This window comes from Myiozetetes cayanensis, unplaced genomic scaffold, assembly GCF_022539395.1.
Source record: "Myiozetetes cayanensis isolate MyiCay16 unplaced genomic scaffold, myiCay2020 scf4, whole genome shotgun sequence".
Classification (NCBI taxonomy): domain Eukaryota; kingdom Metazoa; phylum Chordata; class Aves; order Passeriformes; family Tyrannidae; genus Myiozetetes; species Myiozetetes cayanensis.
The window spans coordinates 51,686,423-51,709,633 of NW_026087631.1; the positions used below are offsets into that span (position 1 = coordinate 51,686,423).

The following is a 23,211-nucleotide window of genomic DNA, read 5'->3' on the forward strand; positions in this document are numbered from 1 at the left end:
TTTGAGACACGTGGAGCCATGGAGCAGAAAAGAGACCGTGAGACTACATTGTACTAGGCCCAGATCTACCTCAAGGGCAGAGAAGCATCTAGCACTACACATGAGAGGAGACACATCTTGTCTTCACACAGCAAACAGTCCAGTAGTTCATATGGTAGAGTTAAACAGTAATCACTCCAGTACACACACTTGAGTTATTACAAAGAATTTGGATTTCCATCATGTAATGAGGATAGATACAGAGGGGAAACAGAAAACTTCAAAAAGGTGTTTCAGTAACCTGTAGAATTACAGAAAAAAACTAGAAATTCATTATTGTTTCATATAAACTAGATGGTATTTACTTTGAACTTTGAATTCCTCAAAAACTCTTTCAAAGAAAAAAGAGATTACCTTTTGTCATTAGATGTGTTAATGCCCTTAAATAAGTTCAACCTCCTGCCTCCCTTCTCCCTGTTTCCTTCAAAAAAGCACAGGACAATAACAGTTTCAAAACTAATTCTCAGTCTGCACAGATAACCATACTTTTCCTGGCTTCAATCACTGCTGTGGTATTTGCTTGACTAGAGCAGCAGAGGAACATATGTGGTCACAAAGGCATAGAAAAATCTCCTTCTCTCTGTGAAAATAATTGTACATTCTATGGTACAATAGAATCCAACATGAAAGATGGATGGTATTTCTTAAATACAATTCAAAATCAGGAAGTTTCAATGGAAGGTTTTATCAGACATTCCATAAAACCCCCAGTGTGGGAATAGGGTAATTATTGTCATTTCATTGCTCTCTAACTATCTACAATTATCTTTTTATACTAGTAATCAGCTTGGTACCATTTGATCTCCTTTGCTTTTTTTCCATCTAATTACAAAGTAGCAGTAGATGTTTGCATCACAAAGACTGGTTTGAGTACCCGTGGCAGACTCCTTCAATTTTCAAATGTCTGCATTTTCCCAAAGATGTAAGACTGAAAGCTAAACACATATTTAAAGGCTGTGTTTTATGCAGCAATAGTAGTCATGTACTTAAAAGCCAATTTTATGCAGAAAGATTCATGACATTTTTCACTAGCAGTGTGCAATACAAATTAATATGAACAGGATGATAGAATCATATATCATCCCTCCATTTTGATTAATAAATTATTGGGTCTGAGACAAGAAACTTGTGCTCTTTTTCTAATGTGCACCAGACAAATATAAAACTTTTCAACAAAGCCTTTTTGAAAAGTTAGATGTTGACAAGCATTTCAGAACAGTAGTTCTACTTTCTTACCCTGTTTCAATAACCAAAAAAAAAAAAAAAAAGGAGAACTGGTTTTCAGTAGTTAGAAGGGTTGGTAGAGCTCATTTGGATTTGGTGATTAAAGCTGGTCTTTGGAGGAGTTCTTCCCTCACTCTTAGCTATACAGCCTCTTAAAACACCAGATGTGTGTAGAGGAAGTCCTGTGATCACACATCTTGCCATACTTCATGACTACAAATGCTACTGTGCTTCCTGTACAGGAAAAACTCTACTCCCCTTTGTCCAGGAATACTTTGTTTTATTACAAAATCCTCCCTCAGGTATGACCTTGAAGAAAAGCTGGCTGTGGCAAGGGAAAATAAACTATGCCTTGCTTTGGTTATAGCCATTAGTCACCAATATGTGATTGCAGCTGGATAGCAGGTTCAGTTTAGCACTCAAAAACAGGAACAGTGTGGGGACAAGCTCTGAGGCCAGTGCTCTTGTACACCTTACAAAATGCAGTTCTTTTTCACCCCAAATTTAACCCAAATTGCAACCAAAGACCCCATCATCAACAGATGAAACCAAAACATTAAGAAAATATGTATCTCTGAAACCACACACTTCTTACTTAGTAAAATCCATCAGCAAATGCAACCCTTCCATTATGCTTTTCTGGAAACTAACCTCAACCAATCTCATGATGAAATTTATTTTTAGGTCTTAATGAAACACAATGATTGCAGGCTGGAGTTTTTGCTCACTAAATCATGCAGATTTTACTGGATGCTACAGGGAAAACCAGCCCTCCCTTGCCACATTCTCTAACTTCTAACTTCAAAAAAATGTTGAAGTAGGTTTTTACTATGGAAAAAGGCTTACTTGAGGAGAATATAAATGCCTCTAAGAGAGGTGAAATTTTGTGATATTTTCCTTACTTGTTAAACTATGTTTCACAGAGGCAAAAGATTTTAGAACAAGATACATATATTGCTGTAAACATGTATAAAGGGCAAATTATAAGTTACAGTTTCGTGCATGACTCGATATTTTATGCCTAGGCTGTCTTTCTCATGTTATCAGGCAAACTGTTGGTGCAGTATAAGGTACAATCACATATTATGGAACTTGACCTGGACTAGCATACCTGATGGTATGCTGTAGCTAGAGTTCAGTAAATTATTTTGAAATAATATTGCAGCATTTTTTATGTCACAGCTTGCATTACAGAAAGATCGATTAGGATGCTATCAGGATAAAAGAAAGTTAGCAGATGGAAAGACTCTCTACTCCTTGATGCCCGATAGCAAAATCTTTAAAACCTGGTGTTGGATTTCAGGCTATTCCATCCCTGAAACGGCAGCCAGGAGAACCATCCTCACTGTGACCGCGCCAGCAGCTTTGCCCCAGGGTGGGTGTGCGTCACAGGGTTGACCGTTATTAACTCCCGAATACATCCCGCTCGTTTGCCTGCGCAAGGTCTTATGGAAAGCTTGCACTGGAGAGAAATGCTGGAAACGACGAGTTCAGAGCTCCTTTTGCGACATTATTGCACGAATTACTTAAAACTGCCCCTCGGGGAGGTATTCTAGCTTGACTATTAGCACAGGTGGACGCGTTTATGGACGAAGGAGTTCCACTAAGGAATTATTCTTTTAATTTTTTTTTTTTTTTAAATCTTCATTCTGCACAGGAACGCCCGCCAGCAGCTGCTCCCCGACACGGAGAGCCTCAGGCTCCCCTACCTTAAACAAGCCAAAGGTTTTAAGTTGGCACTGTCCCCTTCCCGACACCCCACGGCCATCACGCCGGGCGGGGCGGGGCGCGCAGGGAGCGTGGGGGCCGCGGGACCCGAAACGGTACCAACCGGGACCCGAACCCGCGACCTACCGAGAGCCGAGCCCGGCACCGCCCGCTCCGCGCCCGCCGGCACCGCCCCCCGGGACCGCCCCGCCCCGCGCCGCGAGCCCCCACCAGCGCCACCGCCAATCAGAGAGCGGCAAGAGCCGCCCGCGGACGGGCACTGGGGGAGGGGCCGGCAACGCCCCGCGCCCGATCGGGCGGTCCGATTGGCCGGTTCGCCGCCTGAACCGGCCAATGAGGGAATGCGGTGCCGGGGCCCGCCGAGCCCATGGGCGTGAGGATTCCTGTTCCGCTCGGGCGGTTTGAACGGCCGTGAGGGCGGCGGCGCGGCCGCGGCTGAGCGGGAGGGGGCCGGGCCGGGCCGGGGCCGCAGCTGAGCGGGAGGGGGCCAGGACGGGGCCGCAGGTGAGCGGGAGGGGGCCGGGCCGGTCCGGGGCCGCAGGTGAGCGGGAGGGGGCCGGGCCGGTCCGGGCCGGGGCCGCAGCTGAGCAGGAGGGGGCCGGGCCGGGGCCGCAGGTGAGCGGGGAGAGGGGCCGGGCCGGGGCCACCCTGCCTTCTGCACGGCACCCACGTCCCTGCACAGCGGGGCCGGGGGCGGCACTGCCACCGCACCTTCCTGCTTCACTGCACCGGTATTGCCGCCCGGCGGCTTTACCCGCCGCCCGCGCCCCAGCCCGAGCTTCCCGAGGGGGCCAGCGGGTCCCCCCTGCCCCCGGGTGGTTGGGCTGGTGGCCTTAGAGGCCCTGTAAAAGCAAAGCAAAGAGGGGGAACATCTCCTGCTCGCAGTCCGATCGTGGTCCCCGCTGCTGGAGCGCCATGTCCCTGTTGTCCCGGCTGCCATGGCAGCGGCGGTCGCGGCACTGCAGGCGGCTGCAGAGGGGCTCCAGGAAGAAGTTAAAAGCGTGAGCAGCACTGCTTTGGAGGGGAGTGCAGCTAAAGAAAGGGAAGGGTATGTTCTGCCTCTACCGGCAAGTGGTATAGTTCTGTCCCTAGTGGTGTCCCCAAGGTTCAATATTGGACCCAGGGTTGTTTAACTTGTTCACCCGTGACTTGGATGAAGGGGCCTCCTCAGCAAGTTCACTGATGACACAAAGCTGGGAGTGGCCAATACCCCAGAGGGCTGTGCTGCCCTTCGAAGGACCTCGACAGGTTGGAGGGATGGGCAGAGAAGAACTGTCTGAAATTCAAAAAGGATAAGGGCAGGTCCTGCATCTGGGGAGGAATAACCCCCTGCACCAGCACAGGGTAGGAGCCAACCTGCTGGAAAGCAGCTCTGTGGAGAAGGATGTGGGGGTCCTAGTGGACAGCAAGCTGCCCATGAGCCAGCAGTGAGGCCTTATGGCCAGAAAGGCCAGTGGTATCCTGGGGTGCATTAGGAAGAGCAGTGCCAGCAGGTCGAGGGAGCTGATTCTGCCCCTCTACTGAGCCCTGGTGAGGCCTCACCTAGAGTGCAGTGTCCAGTTCTGGACTCCTCAGGACATAAGAGACATAGAATTCCTGGAGTAGGTCCAGCAGAGGGTTACAAAGATGATGAGGGGAATTGGAGCATCTCTCTTGTGAGGAAAGGCTGAGGGAACTGGGCCTGTTCAGCCTGGAGAAGAGACGATTGAGAGGAGACCTCATCAATGTCTATAAGCATCTGAAGGGAAGGTGCCAAGAGGATGGATCCAGGCTCTTCTTGGTGGTGCTGAGCAATAGGACAAGAAGCAATGGGGAGAAACTGATGCACAGGAAGTTTCATCTGAATATGAGGAAGAACTTTTTTACTGTGCAGGTGACCACACACTGGAACAGATGCCCAGAGTGGCTTTGGAGTTTCCCTCACTGGGGATATTCCAGAACCATCTGGATGCAATTCTGTGCCATGTTCTCTAGGATGATCCTGCTTGAGCAGGGAGCTTGGACCAGGTGCCCTACTGTGGTCCCTTCCAACCTTACACATCCTGTGATTCTCTTTCCTAGGTGTTGAGTCCTCTGATCTGCATGAAACATTAAATTATTTGGAAGCATCACCTTTAGTTAAAAACAAAGCCAGATTTGCAGAAACCTGAGCACAGCTTAATTAGTTCAAAATTGAGAAGGAGAGCAACCATGGTGAGTCAGACCAAAATCTTTATAGTTGCATCCAGTTTCTTAAAAGTAGCAGTCTTAGCATTGGAGTTGTATGCATATGGAAGGAGCTACTGCTGTTAGCAGGAATCTTTCTTTAATGGAGTTGGAAGTATGTTTTGACAGATGCTCGGGTAAGATTAGAAGAACATGGTAAGTGTGAGGATGTTCCTCTTACTTGTGTCTCACAATATAATATTTGCAGCTTAGCAAATCAGCTTTTTGACCCAGAGATGGTGTCTTAGTATCCCTCGATTTCTCTTCTAGAAACTTGTCTGGTATTTTGTGGGATTTAGTGCTTACTCACTGAGATTAAAGCAGACAAGTAATTCTTAGGCCAGCATGCTGAGCAGGGATCTTCTTCTGGAGCTATGGCAAAAAAAGAAAGTGAAAGCAAAGTCAGGTAATGTGAGAGAAATACAGAGATGCCGCTCTCCACTGTACAGAGAGAATTCATATGGCCAGAGCTCAATTAAAGGTGAAGCTTGCCTGTACTCTGGGGGGCAAAAAACCCCAGTTTTTTAAAAGGCATCAGTAGTAAAAAGCAGTCCAGAAATAACGTAAGCCTGTTACAGGATGAGGATCATCACCTCACAAACAAGGCTATAGACAAGGCAGAGATGTTTAATGATTTCTTTGCTTCAGTGTTCAACACTGATGCAGTCATTAGTCACAGCCAGCATGAGAGGAAGGTCCTGCTGGGCAAACATAATTCCCTTTTATGATAAGGTAACCCACATGTTTGATCAAGGGAAGCCAGTTGATGTAGTCTTTTTTTTATTTCAGTAAAGCTTTTGATACTGCCTCTCACACTATCCTTCTGGACAAAATGTCAAGCACACAGCTGGATAAACATGTTGTGTGATGGGTCAGCAGCTGATGACCTGTCACTGGTGGGGTTCCACAGGCTCCATTTTAGGCCTTGTGCTCTTCAACATCTTCATAAATGACTTGGAGACAGCACTAGAAGGGATACTAAGCAAGTGTATTGACAGTACCAAACTGGGTGGAGCTGCTGATTTTTTTCAAAGACAGAGAGGCCAACTGAGACAGAGCAACCCTGGATGTACGGACAGACTTTGAAATGAGAGGCTGGAGAGCAGCCCCACAGAAAGGGACCTGGGGGTCCTGGTCAAAGGCAAGTTGAATCTGAGTCAGCAGTGCCCTGGCAGCCAGGAGGGCCAACCATGTCCTGGGGACATCAGGCAAAGCATCACCAGCTGGTCGAGGGAGGGAATTGTCCCGCTCTGCTCTGCACTGGGGCAGCCTCACCTTGAATATTGTGGCAGTTTTGGCCACTTCAACATAAGAAAGATATTAACCCATTATGGAGCATCCAAAGGAGGGCAACAAAGATGGGAAAGCATATGAAGAGTGGCTGAGGTCACTTGGGGTGTTCAGCCTGGAGAAGAGGAGACTGAGGGGAGACCTCATGGCAGTCTACACCTTCCTTGTGAGAGCAAGAAGAGGGACAGGCAATGATCAGTGACAGGAACCAAGGGAATGGCATGAATCTGTGTCAAGGGAGGTTTAGGTTTGATATCAGGGACAAGTTCATCGCCCATAGGGTGGTTGGTCACTGGAACAGGCTCCCCAAGCCTGACAGAGTTCAAGAAGTGTTTCGACAATGTTCTAGGCACATGGTATGATTCTGGGTGCAGAGCCAGGATGTGGACTTGATCCCTGTGGGTCCTTTCCAGCTCAGAATATGCTATGATTGTAGCATGACGTAGCAATGATGTGTCTATAAACACAGGGTTAAAATAATTGTGTCTCTCTTAATTTATCCTAGCAATGCAACCTGTTGTTTTGTCTGGAATATTAGGTTCACTAGGATTTTCACTGAAATACTGCACTAATCAAAATGTACATTAACATTAACAGCAAACCAGGCAAAACCTAGAAATGTGAGGAAAACTCAAACTCTAAGCATTAAACTGTTAGTGGAATCTAAAGCTGCATTCTACTCAGCCAAGGCAGTCAGGTGGAGACCAGCTGCACAAACATAGTGGGGGGCTAGTTTGTGGTTATAAAGAAGAGAGATGGGAAGAGGAGGCAAACATACTGAGCTTGAGGTGACAGCAAATGACTTTTTAGATAAGGCAATGTCAAACAGATAAGTTTCAGTTAACAGATTTGAGGGGAAGGGTGGTCTGGAGGGGAGAGGTAACATTGCTTACGATGAAGGCAGGAACCTTTTGAGTTTTAGAAGATCATGGAGTAGTTTCAGTGATAGGTAGAGAACCAGATCCACTAGATTGTGTGTCAGGGACATGATCTTAGAAAACTGAAAACAAAAATCAGGAGAATGGTCTGATGTTGTTGAACAAAGTTTTCAGAAAAATACTTTCTCTTCCACTTCTTTGGACTTGTCTGTGTTCACATGGAACTCTGTTTCACCTCCTGTGTCTCAGAAAAATCAACAGTTCAGTTCTTTTAAAGTGGACTGAGAAGGGAAGGTATCAGTATTTATAATTTCTAACTGCAAATACACATCTAATTCCTGTAAGTGCTAGATAGTTGGTCCTTTGTGATCCTCCCTAATGCACACACACCCCTCCATATTTGGATGCATCTGCGGCTTTTAGAGTGATTAGGATCCACAATTCGAGAAACTGTCTATGGGAAAGCATGTGAAGTGGCGGCTGATTTTTTAAGATTCCTGAGGAAGTATTTTTTGGTATTGAAAGAATTTATCAGCTAAAGAAAGGAAGCTATTTTATTAGGTAGAGAGGCCAAAACAAAGGTACCGATAAGGTAATTTGTGTATGAGAGAGGAAAGAAGAGCAGGAGGCAATGAAAACAGAAGAGGTGAGGAGGGTAGTATTTCTTCTCATCTACAAACCATTATACAGCAATAAAAAATATATAGTAAACCTTCCCTAGACTTCCTATTTTGTACTTAAAATACATGGTTGGTATTCTAGGGCTCAGCAGGAAGGGGGAGATTATAATGTCTTTTGAACTTTTGGCAGTAGGAAATCAGCATTTGAAATTGTCTTTATATAATTTTTAAAATGTCTATCATCAGCACAGAAATAAGCTTGCCATTCTGAAAAGTTTAGATATCCGTGGCAGAGAGAGCTTTTGTGGTGCAGAAAGAATCAGTATCTAGAATAGTTCAAAGAGCAAAAAGGTAATTAATTGCCATCTGTATTCCTATAGACAGAGCTGTAATGTTAATGTGGGGAGTTTGATATTTTGAGAAAAGATGATAATGCTGAAGTGAGATATTCCTGTCAATTTAATGACAGTATAACTAGGAATTTAAAAATTATGTTTCTGTCAGAAAACACATCTGTTTAAAAAACAACTAAGAATATTATAATTGACAGCAGTAAAGGTCTCTCTTAAAATAAATTTTCCTTCCAAGTTGTTTGCTACATTACATGAGCTTTGAGTTCTTGTGGTTATTTATAGTGGTGTCCTTACTCTCTTCTGACAATTCCGTGTTCAATGCGTCTGATTGTCTTCCATGTGCATCAGGCAACTTGATCACTTTGTTATTTATTCATTAATAAATTCACCTTTCTTCATACTCCATTTGCACTCATTTTCCAATTTCTTTTATCTTCTTCCCCATATACTTTAGAGTCCTTTTTCCCTTTATTCTATTGAGTCTTATCACAAGAGCTTCAGTTCTTCACTCAAGGACCTGTTCATGGCTGTAATAGATGAAAAGATACATACATCTTTCACAAAAGTCTTCAAGTTTTCTTATCAGTTCTACAACATTGCCTGCTTTCCACATGTTCAAAGAGAGCTTCACTGTCCTGCTTAGAAATTGCTGGAGTGATTACTTGAACCTAAGGCATTACTTGTCCTTCTATATCTGTTCTTCCTGGGCCCATAAGGCAAGAAGGATCAAAAAAGTGGCAGCAGGCTGATGTTGACCATTCAGCTTCAGGGTATTGAGCAGAGCATTTAGGGCATCATCTGATCTTGGGCTGTGGTTGAGGTTGTTCAGTGGATAGGAGAGTGTAGCTTAGGCATTCCTGTGTTGTAGGAATTTTGTACTGGAAGAAGCTGATAAGTTTGAAAACAATACAGTGTGAATTAGAATGAGGGATTGACACAGAAGTGTATCTGTAATTGTAACAACTGATATTGTTGCTTTAGAGTCTTTCCTTTTTTGTTTTACTTATAAGTCAGTGGAAGTATTTCCATGATTTTGAGTATGGTCTGGATCAGGCAGTTTCCTACCTAGCATTGTGTAATGAGACTAGGCAAGCAGTTTAGCCCACAGAGTGGGTATTGATGCAGTTTCTACAGCAGAATCTCCATTTCTGTGGAAAATGTTGGTGAATATATGTTTTCATACTGAAATATGAAGTTCAGCTTCTACTGTTTTATAGACTAACTTTGTGCAGAATGTCATCAGATGAGGAGAAAAGCACAAGCCCAGTTTTACCAAAAGACTCTGTTCCGGACAGTTCTCTTTCTTCAGATCTTCAGGTAGGAAAGAGGCAATATTATTTGATTCACTGTCATGGCATTTTATTTGACAAAGGATAATTATGAGGAAATCTAACTAAACATGCATCTTTATGTTTTACCTATACAGGAAAATAATTAAAACATTAGGGAAAATAAACAAATTAGACCCCCCCAAAAATGTGATGCTAAAATATCTTCGGTTGGTTCCCCTTTTTTTGCATTTCACAAGAAATTTATTTTATGCGAAAAATCTTATTTAAATTTAAGAGGTTGGTAGCTGCAAGTAAAACAGGACAGTTTTCTTATTTTTTTTTTTTTGGTGTTATTTTATATTTGTTCTTAAGTGTTTTGAAGAAACCAGAATCTGACACAGTAGGATAGAAAGCTGTTATTTTTGAGGGATGAAGCAAAAGTTTAATTTAGGCTTTTCTCAAGAGGATGCAAAGATACTGGATAAAGCCTTTGTCCTATTCTTTTGAAAGCAGCAGATTTTCATCCTATAATAATTGGTTATTCCTATTTAAGTTATGAATGATATTTTTTCAACCTTTGGTAGAATTCAATCCTAAACAGGATAGTTTTGACAAAAACAGGGTTTGCTATTTGCCCTGTAGAAGTACATCTCTACATTTGTCACTTGGTGGAATGAGCATGTACAGCAAAAACATTGTTAAATTAAGCTGGTTTTTTCTTTCTTTTTTTTCCATGTGGATTGACTTGTAGTTTTTAAAATACCTGTTTAAAGGCAATTCATTTGTGCAATTCTTATACTTCTCTATTTGTGGTCATGTCTCATGGATAAGTTTTCTTAATCTTTGTTTAGCAGTAGTAATACATCTGCATTTGCAATGCTTTTTGTGGTAAGAAAATGAGATAAAAGCGTAGTGCTACAAATTTTAAAGGACTGGAATTTTCTGTTATGATCTGGTTGATCATAAGGAGGTGCTAAGGCCACCTTGTAGAGAATGATAAACTAATATTAATGAATGACTATTTTGCTAATGAGAACATGTCTAACACAGAATAGAATATTTCCAGTTGGAAGTGACCTACAATAATCCTTAGCCCAACTGCCTAAGCATTTTGTGGCTGACCAAAAGCTAAAGCATGTTACTAAGGGTATTGTCCAAATGCCCCTTGAACAGTGACAGGCTCAGAGCATTGACCACCTCTCTAGGAAGCCTGTTCCAGTGTTTGACTACCCTCTCAGAGTAAAGAAATGCTTCCTAATGTCCAGTCTGATCATCCCCTGTGCAACTTTGAGCCATTCTCACAGATCCTATCACTGGATACCAGGCAGAAGAGATGGGCATCTCCCTCCCCACTTGTCCTGCTCAGAAAGCTGAAGAGAGCATTGAGATTGCCCCTCAGCCTTCTTTTCTCCAGGTCCACAGTTCTTAGCTGCCTCTTATAGGAGTTTACTACTGTTGAAAAACAATGCTGGCATCACAGCTGATCAATAGGAATTGTGACAGGGAAGATTCTACTCTCTTTAGATAACTTGGAAAGGTCTGTTTTGTTTAGTTTGGTTTGAGTCTTTTTGGTAGTTTTGCTTTTAAATAGAGACAAGATTATTACCTTTTTGCTATAAAAAGAATCCCCTGGTTTTCTAGAATTTCCATTTACTTATAATAGGGTTCCACTGACCTTCAGGCCCTAGAACTATAAATCTCTACTTTTACACAACAACAGATTTTTTTTGGTAGTTGACAAAACAGCTTGAAAGTTTTGTTTAAAGGAGAACCAAGCTAGTAAGTAAACAAAAAAATATATTGTTAATTTTATTATGGTTCTATTGGAAATTTATTGGTCAATATTGCATTCCAGTTGCAGCATCCTTGTTTGGGGTATTTAAGATTGAGGTGATGCACTTAATCGCTCAATGTTTCCATACATATTCTTGCTGCAGTCTCCAGGATTTTTTTTTTTATGTCTAAGTTTCTGGTTACAGTTGGGATACTTTGTTTTCTTTGACATTTGCCTTTTAACTTCATTTTAACAGTGTTGTAATACTGTAACTTATAAACATTTATTTCCAGAGTTGTCACTGGATGGTATCTATTGACACTTTCTGTTGGCATGTAAGAGCGTGTATTCCCAAATGGTGGATTCTTTGGCTTTTAATAAGAGTGTTAGAACTTGAAAGAAAATTCCTGCCATAATTTGATATGTATATTTTGAGTGCTAGGAATGCCTGTAGTAGGACAGATTATGTGCTAATGATTAAATTTGGTGAATCAAAATGAGCCAACAACTTGCACATGACGTTTTATCTACTATGTCCCTTGAACTGGATAAGGTAATCATGGAAGCAGCTGGATCAGCTCTGACAAGTAACTTGTTTAGGGCAATTTGGTCACATGACCTCTTTGGAGAAGACAGAGGAGTGATCTAGTGTCTTCTGCACAATCATTTAATTCAGATTAGCTAAGGTAAAGACTTTTTTATTCTGCATAAATTTTGCTGCAGGGAGTTTTTTATAGATCCGTGTAGTTCCTGGTTGAATAACTAATCTGAAGTTATCTGTTTTCTTCTTTTGACACCTGATAAAATCTAAACTGTATTCATTCAGAAATATATGGCTACAGAAAAATTGCAGCTGAGTATACCTTTTACATAGAATGTGACACTCTTACTTATCAAACAAATACATTATGTATTTGCTTGTTTATATAGCTTTATAGACATTTATTTTGGCTTTTAATTTTAACATCATAGTTTAGAAGATAGGAAACGGACATTTAAATCAAAACTAGAATTCAGCTGAAATGTACAAAACCGAGCTTCTTAAATTCTCTAATTAGTTAAAACCCACAAAAATGTAAGGGTTACACAAAGTTTTAAAGTATTATCCTTTTCAGTTATTAGATTCAAAAACATATTGCACGTAATTGTTACCTTTCATTGATTGTTTTCACTCTGACTTTCCCCAGCTTGAAGAAAAAATTAATTTTTCAATTCACACTTGGTTTCTGAGGTTTGACCTCACAGGGATACTAATCAGAATTAGTATGATAGTACTAAGTAAAGAAAAAATAACTGATAGTGGTCTGGTTTAGTATTTTCCAACTGGCATTGTTTTCCAGATCTTTAATTAGTGGCTTTGATTGGTTTCAGCATGTCGCTGCTACTGGAACTTTTTTAATGAAGTACTGGATTAAGATGTAATATAGTTTACAGTTTTACAATGAGCACTAAATACTTTCATTCTGCAAATCTGTTTAATTAGGAGATTTAAAAGAACTGTTAATTGGCGTACTTTCGTGCATAGTCTAATGCCACATACCAGTTATATTAGCTTATAACTTCTTAATAGGGGGGGTTCTGTAATAATTATATATGCACATTCCCTATACAATTTTAAAAATGCATAATACAAGGTGAGAATAATTATATCTACTCTGAACAAAATACTGGCTAATCAAATTTCTTTCAATAATTGGCTTTACAAGAAATTGTAATGGTACAGAATGTGAAGTGTGATTGTGTTCAGTAGCATCTTTGTCATGGTTATAAAAATACATGTTTTTGCAGCAGTAGGAGTGATTAGAAATAATATGGGGTGATTAATAGCTTATGTGATTTTTTTTCTACTTACTGTTTGTATTTAAAATTCCTATTATAGTATCCAGCTCTGGCATCTGGCAGAGTCTTCTTGTGTAACTATTATGGTGCATCTAATTGTAATCAGAATGGATGCGAATATGAAACAAGAGGAAGTTAGATTGTTACAATCATTGTAGGAAAGCAGTTCATTTGTGCAACTTTAAGTGAGATCCTCTTAATTTTTTACCTCTCAAAAATTATAGTAAATAATTTCCACTCCTTTCATATACCTCAGTTTTAGAAATGTAATTGTAGTTTTATAATTGTTTGCCATTATGTTGCAACAGGATGAATATGAAGAGCCACTTCATTATACTGTAGTGACTCCGAAGTTTGCACAGGATTTGTCAAAGTGGACAGAACCTGCCTCAGAACTTAGACCAGCTGACAGATCTGCAAGGGCAACAAATGATGCCAGTCACAGTAAGACTCCAGGTAGTATGCCCAAACCTATGTGTTCTCATAAGAGAACAATGATACAACCTTTCTGACTTGGGTTTTTCAATAGCTTCAGTTTAAAAAATATATATAGCATATATATAGTACATTCGCACTTTTGCAAGTTTGCTTTTCTGCTTAGCTTTTCACGTTTGCAGTTGTTTTTTCCCCTTCTCCTGTGATGGTATTGAGACCAACAGAGTTTCCAAAGCCATGTGATGTCTTCTGAAATTAAATTTTGGGTTTGCATTATTCTTTGATCTGGCATTTTTACCTTCTCTTCAGGTTTTAAAAACTGAAGTGAATGTTACTATTATGATGGTAGAAGACTAACTACTGGTAATCTCTATTTCAGGAATTTTAGGCATACATGGTATACATAGTATCTTCCCTAAAAGCTTCCAGCCAAATAAGGAAAGTAATTGGAATAAACATGCTGTACTATACAATTCAGTGTCCAAATGCTTTTAAGCTTCGAAACATAAATCTTAATTTCCTGTTCTTGTTACCAGTTTAGTTGATTAAATTTGAAAATTACTAAGACTGGAGCAGCAAATTGTTTGTTGCAGAGATATGTAATGATGACTCATACCCAAACAGTGGAAAAATTCCTTCTATTTGGGCTTCCAGTCCTCAGTATGGATCCATTAAACTTCTGAGAACATTTTAGAAAATTGCTGCACTCAGCTTGGGCCACTAATAGCATGTCATGTGTAAGAACATCTGTCAGAGCTTATTTACTTAATAAAAGCAGAACAAGTCAGATACTAGAGCAACACAGAAAAAAATCCAAAGGTAGTATTTGAATAACAGACATCTGGATAAACAGCTAATTTCATTACCTCTACTGTAACAAGAATACAGTCTAGATATTTGTTGGAGTAAATGCATGTGGGATATCCAAATGGATGGTTCGTGTCCTTGATACCGTAGCACACTGTAGCTGAATGACATCATGCAATGTTGTGGAAGGAATAGTGGTGACAGAAGGAGTGCATTAGAAATAAGAAATAAATTTATATGTGTACAACTAGAAAATTATGGCAATGCTGGAAAGCTAAGATGAGTTGCGTCAAATGATGATATAAACATGTAACAGATACGGTAAATGAGAAAAATGAGTTAGGATAGTCTGTACACAGGGAGGACTAAGAGGAGGAGAGTGATAGACTTGTAATATTATGATCTCAGACTATGCCAGTTGTCAGTCTGTTTTAATATCCTGTTTTTGTTGGTTACATTTTGTTCTATTTTGTTTTGGTTTTTTTCCTTTGGAAGTATCTTGCAGCTTGTGCTGTGTAAGTTGGATATCTTTGCAATCTAACCAAATAGTAAAAGTTTAAAAATCAAAACAAACCTTCATGCACTTCACAACTGAAGGAAGAACACAGTGACATGCAGGAATGGGAACAAGTGGTGAAGGACAGAACTTGGAATATTTAACAATGGTAACATTGTCAGATAATTTATATTGTCAAATGCCAGCCAGATTTTCCATAATAGAAATTAGATGCATTTCTGGCATGTCACTCATTTTGGAGATTCTTACAAGCAGTGAGTGTTCAAATTCTACCATTAACTAAGCAATAGTTCTCTCATTTATATAAGAAAGAAGGACAAAAATCTGAAGTCCAATCTTAGTATACTGTGTGATGGGGAACAATCTGTTTTTGGTCATCTGTTTATTGATATTGGGTAGGACATTTAGTCTATATAAACAATGTCCTAGATGGGACTTCTTCAGCTCAAGCTAATTTTAATTTTATGATGTCTGGTTATGTATTAGCTTGACAGAAGCATCAAAAAACAGTTGTAACTGCCTCTGCATCACGGTTCTTCCTTATTTCCTGCTTGTTTTGGAGCGTGAGTGTAGTAGCTGTGTGGTGAGAAGTTATGAGCCAGACAGCTCTTCTGACTTTCTTTGGACAGGAGACCTGACAACAACAATAACTGCAAAAGAGTATCAACTATCAGGCTCTATCTTGAATAAATTAGAAACATACATTTCCAGTGTCCACTGAAGATACTGCTTTTTGACAAATAGATTAGCTTATCTCTTCAAGCTTGTACCAAAATATCGTATTCATCTGCTAAGAAACCAATCGTACAGACATTTGTTTTCAGAAGCAAAGACTAAGATGTCGGAGGTTTCCTCTCTTAGTTTATGAAGAAAAGGAGAGTATTCTTTTGAAGTTTATTAATGACAGGAAGCTGCTAATCCCTGTTGTTTCCAAATTTTTTTATTCAGTTGTCAACTCAAATAGCAAATTTTCTATCAGGAATAACTAGAGATAAAACAATACTTTATTTCTTTGGTTTACTTGAATATTAAGTTCTTTATTCTTAGCTCAAACACATGCCTATTAGCTTTTGGACATGGATTAACCTTTATTGCAGTGGTAGTTAGCCACAGCACCTGAAAGTGAAGGCTTATTGTTTAAGGCATTATGTAAATTCAGAGTAGGTATTTCTTTTCTCAAATTGTCTGAACTCTAGTTAGACAAACAAATTTAAGGCTTTAAGGAAAATGGATGCAGGTGAATATCAACATGGAAATATAGCCACAGACTGCTTTGTGAATGCTCCAAGTAACACCACCAAGCTCAGGAGTTTACAGTCCCATTAAGGAAAAAGACAAAAGATTTTAGATTTTTGACCTGAGATGTTAATAGTCAAGAAGCCTTTACTTAGAGATGTTGATTCTGGCAATGGTGTATTTTTAGTTCTTGCTGTGATCATCCTTTTTAAAATTAAGTGACATTAAGGTACTCTTTTTTAGGGTAGCAGTACATTTTGCCTATGATTGAAATAGAATTGTGGGGTTTTAAATGTACTTGTGTCTGGGAAGTATGTATTTGAATTGGGCTGTGTCTCATGTGAGGGAAGGAGCTTTCTGATGCCCTAAATATCTTTTTTCTTTGTTGTCAATGCCTGACTTCTGACTTCCATCCAGAATGTGGGCCAGTTAGCCTTTCCAGAGTGTCATCCTTATTCTCTGTTTCATTTTTAGTCTTAACATCAGTGAGGCAGAGTTTTGAGGCCAATATGGAACAAGCTATTCTTTCAGAAGCGATTTCTTCCCAGGGGTCCACACATGGTCCAAGAGAAGTCAGTGAAACCATAATGACTGAATTAACTTTACAAGATGAAAAGCTCAATCAAATAGAAAATATACTTGATCTCTGGACTGGAAGTCTTAAGGTATTTATTTTGTATGGAATTACAGATATCACAGATATAAGTGTGTTGTAGAATAAGTGAGTGCCCAAAAAGTTGCAGTGTGATTGCACTGGCGAATGGTGTTTTTCTTTTTTGTTGATAGTGCATATTGCATATAAAGACTAGAATGTCTTATTTCAAAAACTTTGGAATAACTGTCTTTATTAGGGATATTCAGATATTATTCAGTAGTTTATTGTGTGTGGTAATATTTATAGCAATAAATATCCTGTGTAATGAAGGTATCACTGTAAATGTTCATTTCTCCTAAATTGTTTAGTGTTTTAAGATTAAAATAGGAGGGAATAGTTTAACTAACTGCATTACTGTCATCTTTTTAACTTTTCAGACAAACATTCTGACAGAATTGAGAAATTGGAAACTTAGTTTGATTCAACATCACAAGCTTCAAATGAAACAAGAAAAAGAGAAACATGCTGCACATGTGAAACAATTGTGCAATGAGATGGAAAACCTGAAGGAGTTACTACATACTTATGAAATTTCTATTGCCAGGAAAGATGAGGTAGTAATTCAGTTTCACATTTTAACAGTTCCTCTCTATTTAAAAATATCCACACTGAATTTTTTGGTACATCTGTTTGAACAAAATTTTTTTGAGGCAAAACCACTATATTTAGACTGTATAGTAGAAAACCAATCATTGTTGCTAATAGGGTCATCCACACTAGCAATGAAAACTCAACACTTTGTGTGTACATACTTTTCATTGTTTGCTTCTTAAACCTAGGGTCTACTCTTGTTCCTTCTTTATTTCATGAAAATCACACAGGCTTGGATGACTCTATTAGCTCTTACACTTCAAAAGCCTCTAGTTTTTCAATTATTAGATTGGTTTTCTTGAATTTCAAATGCGTAGCAGTCCCTGAAGTGTTAAAGAATCTCTGTTTTAGGATTCTTAGGAATTCTACATTTGTACATGTTCTTAAGATTGTACATTTGGGATCTGTGATTTACACTTTCCTGCTGTCAACAATGTAAACAACTTCAATATTAACTAGTTTTGTGGAAATGAATATGAAATCTTGGCAGTCTTGCAATCACATTACATAATTAAATCTTCTTATTGCTACCATGAATTTCTAACCTCGTTCTTGGGAACACTTAATGAAGTTTGAGTTTTTAATTCCTATTCACCTTTTTTAAAAAAAACCATACATTGCAGGAATTAAAATATGGATGAAGATCATGTTCTGTGTCCATTTGGAAAACAGTCTAATCTTACAGACCAAGCAAATATAAATGTTGTAACAATACAAGAACATTGTAATACAGTTTAACTAGTGCATCTGTGCATGCTTATTTCAGCATATAGCATTCAAACTTCTAATTCTGTTGGTTATCATTGTATGTCACTCATATTTAATGTGCCATAATTCCCAAGGATACTTTGAAAGCTGTATCTCTTTTCTGTTACCAAAGACATTTTTCTTTGGCCATTTTTATAGTTCTGTTTCTAAAAAAAATGGTATGAATAGAAAATTACTATTGCTACCACCTGAATAGAAGGTGGAAGTGCTTCCATGCTTCTGTGTATCACACCATGACTATCAAAACTGCTGTATTAGGACATGGACTTAACCCAAAATCATAAGCCTCACAAATTATGAGTACTGTAGATTCATGTTTTCACATTGTAAATCTCACAAATGCTTTTATTGGCAAAAACGTACTAATTAATGAAAATGGATTTAGGGTAAGACTTCTAGTGTGTATCAGGATGTGTGCAGCATCGAAAGTCGATGTTTTATTAGTATATGACACTTTTTCAACAAAATTAATTAATTGCATATATTCATTTAATTTGCTTTCTATTTTCTCATTGATTTGTTGACAATTTATGCAAGTGTACTTCTAATTTTAGATAATTTCATTGTTAATTAGGTAGCTGTTCAGGTATTCTGAAACGGAGAAGTTAGCTGTATTTAAGCAGAGAAAAGTAGCTTATACAGGGTTAACATACAGTATGATAAAGATCTCATTCTTAAAATTTATCTTTAAATTATTTAAGATGTATCAATTTGACTTTTATTTGTTTTTATATTGACATTTTGAACACCTTAAAGAAACGAAGTTTTTTCTTGGCAGTATTTCATGAAACATTCTGAAGATGGATTGAAACAGTTTGTATGAATTTCTGTCCTGAAACAAAATAGTTCTTAGCAACTACTTAGCTAGTTTATTTTGGTCATACAGTTGAATGAGCATTCTGCAAATAAGTTGTTTCTTTACACTTCAGTTAAGTAATCACTGAAATGAACTTCTAATATAAATGTTTCTGATTTGTCAAAATTGTCTTTGAAATAAAACATGCTTCTGACATTATGCTACAGTAACGTTTAATTATTAGGAAGTAGCTCAGAAACCTGCAGATGTAGAAGGAAATAACAATTCAATTGAACTTTTCTTAAAATTACACAGTGGAAGTGCTACAGTCTGAGTATTGAAGCCATTGGAATTTCACTACTGATTTTTGTTTCCTACTTCATTAGAGTAAGGGGAAGATTCATAGAAAGCATCTGTTACAAGCAAGTGCTTTAAGTGAAAAATAACTGAGGCATAAAGTACATTCTATTTGACCTTACGGAGATCATAGCTGTGTTGAAATAGTGTTAACAAATATTTTTTCAGGTAATTACTAACTTGACCCAAGCAATAGAAAAGGAAAAGGAGAGAGTAGAGTTGATGAGAAAGTTTGCGCTGTGGCGGATTCAGCATGTTAAAGCAAGTCAAGAGGTATGTGCACAAAATAAAAATGCAACACAAAAGGGTCAGAGCTGCTGCAGTTCCTGTTACAGTTTGAAAAAATAATGGTATTTCTATTGTGATGTATTTAACAATGTCAAATAACAGTTTAAACCCACCAATTTTAAAAAGAAACGGCTGTCAGAATACTCTCTCGAATGGGAAAAAAAATCAAGCCATTTTCTGATGACTACTTTGAAACAGAGTAGAATAATAGAATTGTTTTAAAGGAATTTTTAAACTATCCTGAAATCTAAATTAATTTAAAAGATATGTGTTTCATGCTAGTCATCTGCAATCTTGGAGACTTTTTTGATTTTTATATGATTTCTGTGGTAAATCCAAATGTGCCACATACCCACTAAATAGCTTCACACATGCGTGTTTGCGCCATATATATTAGGTTATTGCTTGAGTGTCATTAAACAAGAGTAAAACCACTGTTTTTTGTAACTTAGGGGTTAACAAATACAGTTTCTTATACTGGGGACAGTAATGCTCCATGACATGTGCAGGAAGAAGAACATGGAACTTGCTGATGCTGTTTGAATACCACTTTGCTGCAGGACCTGTTATTCAGCTGAGGTGTTTCTACTGTGGTCTATGTAAATAAACTAATAATAAATTGTAAAACAATCATCCACACGTAAATACTTATATTTTTAGCAAACCTCAACTTCCACACAATGTGGTTTTTTTTGTTTCCTAAGGAATACGCAAATAGAATAGCAGACAAACAATTCCAGACAACTTTGATGAAGAAAGTGTGGGCAGCGTGGCGCTCTCTTAGTGAAGAAAAGTGGAAAGATAAAGTAGCAAGAGCCTGTCAGTTGAGGGCAGAAGATGTCTGTGTTCAACTCACCAATGATTATGAAGCCAAAATTGCAGAGGTGAATTCAGTTTTTTTTTCATTCTTTTGCTCCTTTGCTCCCAATTCCCATCCCTCCAAAGTATCTCTTTCTCAGCAAACTTGACAAACATGAGGATTTTCTAGCAGAACAGACCTCCCAGCTATACAAGAACATCTGAGTGGTTATAAGATCTGTTATGTTTTTAGATGTGACTTTTCCCCTGCATCTGCTATAAAATGTTGCTGATCTGCATGCACAGATGAAGTAAATTGGATTTTCCTGAAATGAGACGAATCTGTTTGCCCACCAATAGGAATGCCATTTGTTTTCTAACAGCATCCTGGTAATATTGGCTATGCATTATGAGGTTTTAATAAAGAAGAGCATTATTATTCTGAATGATCTTGATGAGTGTACAGTATTTTTGCTATAATAGCTATTCTGCTAAAGGATGAAATTGGACTTCAATGTGCCAATTAAGTTTGTTAAAGAATTTTCAGAGCTTAAGGTCAAGTTGTCAAACTGTGCATGGTAAGTAAACAGTTTTAAAATATGAGTTTTAAGAGCATTGTATTTCAACAAGAAATTAAACCTAGAACTTTAGAAATAGGCTTACCAAATGTGACTTACCAGCACAAAAGTAAGTAGTGAATTACAAAAGGAACTTGGTTTGTTCTCCTCTCAGCATTTTTAGTTTTTTACAGTATCTAAAGAAGAGAGATTGGTGATGACAGTTCACCCAATGCTTAAATAATTGTCTGAGAACACTTACTCTTCTGTTGAGTGAATCCATGTTCCTGCAGAACTCTGTTATGCCAGATGCCTAACTTGTAGAAGACAAAAGCTTGCAAGATACATTTATGCTTAGTTGGTTAGGTAGGGTCTGACAGTCCTCTTGTCCTTGATATGCTCTAGCACTAATATTGTGCTATAGTACAAAGAAATTACAAGTAGCTGTTCATCTCTGGTGAACCAGAGATTTTGAAGTTCAAGTATGTATCTTTGTAAATATAGTAAGTGACTTTTAAAGCAAATTGATTATTATGTTTGTAGTTTGCATTCAGAAGTCCAAGAGAAGTGTTTCCTTACTGTTTTGTAGCTGACTGCTAATTTGGAACGGACAAAAGCTGAGATTCTGCGACTGCACAGTGAAAGGGATCAGTATGAAGACACCATGAAGAAAGCCTTTATGCGTGGTGTATGTGCTTTGAATCTGGAAGCAATGACCATGTTTCAGGGCAAGGACAGTAGACCAGATCCTGGTTAGTATGAACAGCAGCTCTAATCTGGTAGTGCATGTGCATTTTCATTGTGTTTGTTTGGGATTTTTTGTTTGTTTTTACAGAGTTCATTTTTGCTTTTTGTTTTAATTTGGTAACTTGTAGCAACACAAAGTTTATTAAATTTCTATTGCTTTAGAAAGTCCTGTTGAATATATTCAGAAATCCTGATGCTGAACTTTGTACTGCTATAGCTGAAAGGAAGAACGTGTTCTCTTCATCCCACATTGCTGGGAGAGTGATAATCTGCAGCTGAAGGCAGAACAAGAAGCCAAGGGTGGGAAACTTCTTAAAATACCAGGTTACAGGGGATTGAAGGGGAAATCCTGAAAATACCTTTATGCTTTGGAATCTCAGTGTGCAAGGAATCAGCTTTTCCAGCCAGCTCTCCCTTCTTTCTTAGTCTTGCTTTTGAATGTGAGAAGGGCAAGCAAATCTCTCAGGTTCTGCATTTAGTTGTAATTCTGTGCCAGAACAGGAAACACCAGTCTAATTATATCAGCAGCATACCTGTAAAACCCATGCAGGTACACAGGAAAGAGCTGTGCTCGCTTACTGATGTAATGAAATCACCCCCTCAGAGTGAGACAGTCTGTAGCAGTGGTAACATAGTCGTGCTGGTACAGCAATCTATGTTAAAGAGAAAATAGCTGTGCCAGTGGGAGAGTCACAGCTGCATGTGTGGCTCAACAGCCAGCTGTACTGACAGCGGTGGTTAATGTCCTTTGACAAGTAGCTTCAGCTGGTAAATTTAACAATCTTATACAGAAGTTTCTGAACTACATTAGAGAAATTCTTCACCAAAAAATGTAGATATGAAGAGAAAATAAAAACCTGAAGAAGGTATAGGAAGATACTTACCTGAGGGGTTGTCTAAGCCTGTTAAACATAAGCGGTATTTGTGCAACTGCTTAAAAATTCATATGACACTGGCTAATATAGTCAACATCATCATGGCTAGGCTTCGCAAACGAAGATTTGAGAAGGGCTCTACCCACGCTTGCTGCAAGCGCACTGATGGCTAAAAAGGCCAATGCGAGATAGACAAGTCCGGTTGCAGAAGGCACAGCAGAAAGACTCCCCAGGTGATATCGACAAGACGCGATTCTCTCTGCGCTGTCTTTTCTCCTCGAGAGTGATCCTGCGTGTGTTCTCAAAAGCAGCAGCAGCGTTATAGATGGTGTGTCTCCAGGCCTCCCGATTGGAGGCCAGGGTAGACCAATGGTGGTGATCAATATGGCCAAGACTGAGGGATTGTTTCAGGCAGTCCTTGTATCTCCTCTTCGGGGCTCCTCTCTTGCGGCAGCCAGTGGCAAGTTACCCACAGAGCACGATCTTAGGGAGGCGGCAGTCCTGCATCCTGGAGATGTGCCCTGCCCAGCGCAGCTGTGTTCTCAGCAGCATGGCCTCAATGC

At 39.2% G+C, this 23,211-nt stretch overlaps 1 protein-coding gene across 8 annotated transcripts in view; it reads left to right on the top strand.

Annotated features, from left to right (window-relative positions):
* Positions 1 to 3,478: 3,478 nt before the first annotated feature.
* POC5 (POC5 centriolar protein) overlaps positions 3,479 to 23,211 on the top strand; it is a 28,812-nt gene continuing 9,079 nt past the window's right edge. For 2 of the 8 annotated variants that reach the window (XM_050329151.1, XM_050329152.1), the window contains exons 1-8: positions 4,695 to 5,184; positions 9,538 to 9,654; positions 13,530 to 13,677; positions 16,691 to 16,881; positions 17,249 to 17,425; positions 19,552 to 19,656; positions 20,376 to 20,555; positions 21,616 to 21,778. In XM_050329151.1, coding sequence (XP_050185108.1) covers positions 5,182 to 5,184; positions 9,538 to 9,654; positions 13,530 to 13,677; positions 16,691 to 16,881; positions 17,249 to 17,425; positions 19,552 to 19,656; positions 20,376 to 20,555; positions 21,616 to 21,778 — 1,084 coding nt within the window. In that variant the 5' untranslated portion in view covers positions 4,695 to 5,181. Of the gene's footprint in view, positions 3,496 to 4,682; positions 5,185 to 9,537; positions 9,655 to 13,529; positions 13,678 to 16,690; positions 16,882 to 17,248; positions 17,426 to 19,551; positions 19,657 to 20,375; positions 20,556 to 21,615; positions 21,779 to 23,211 lie in introns of those variants that run through there. The other 6 variants (XM_050329150.1, XM_050329154.1, XM_050329149.1 and 3 more) reach the window with 6 other exon arrangements.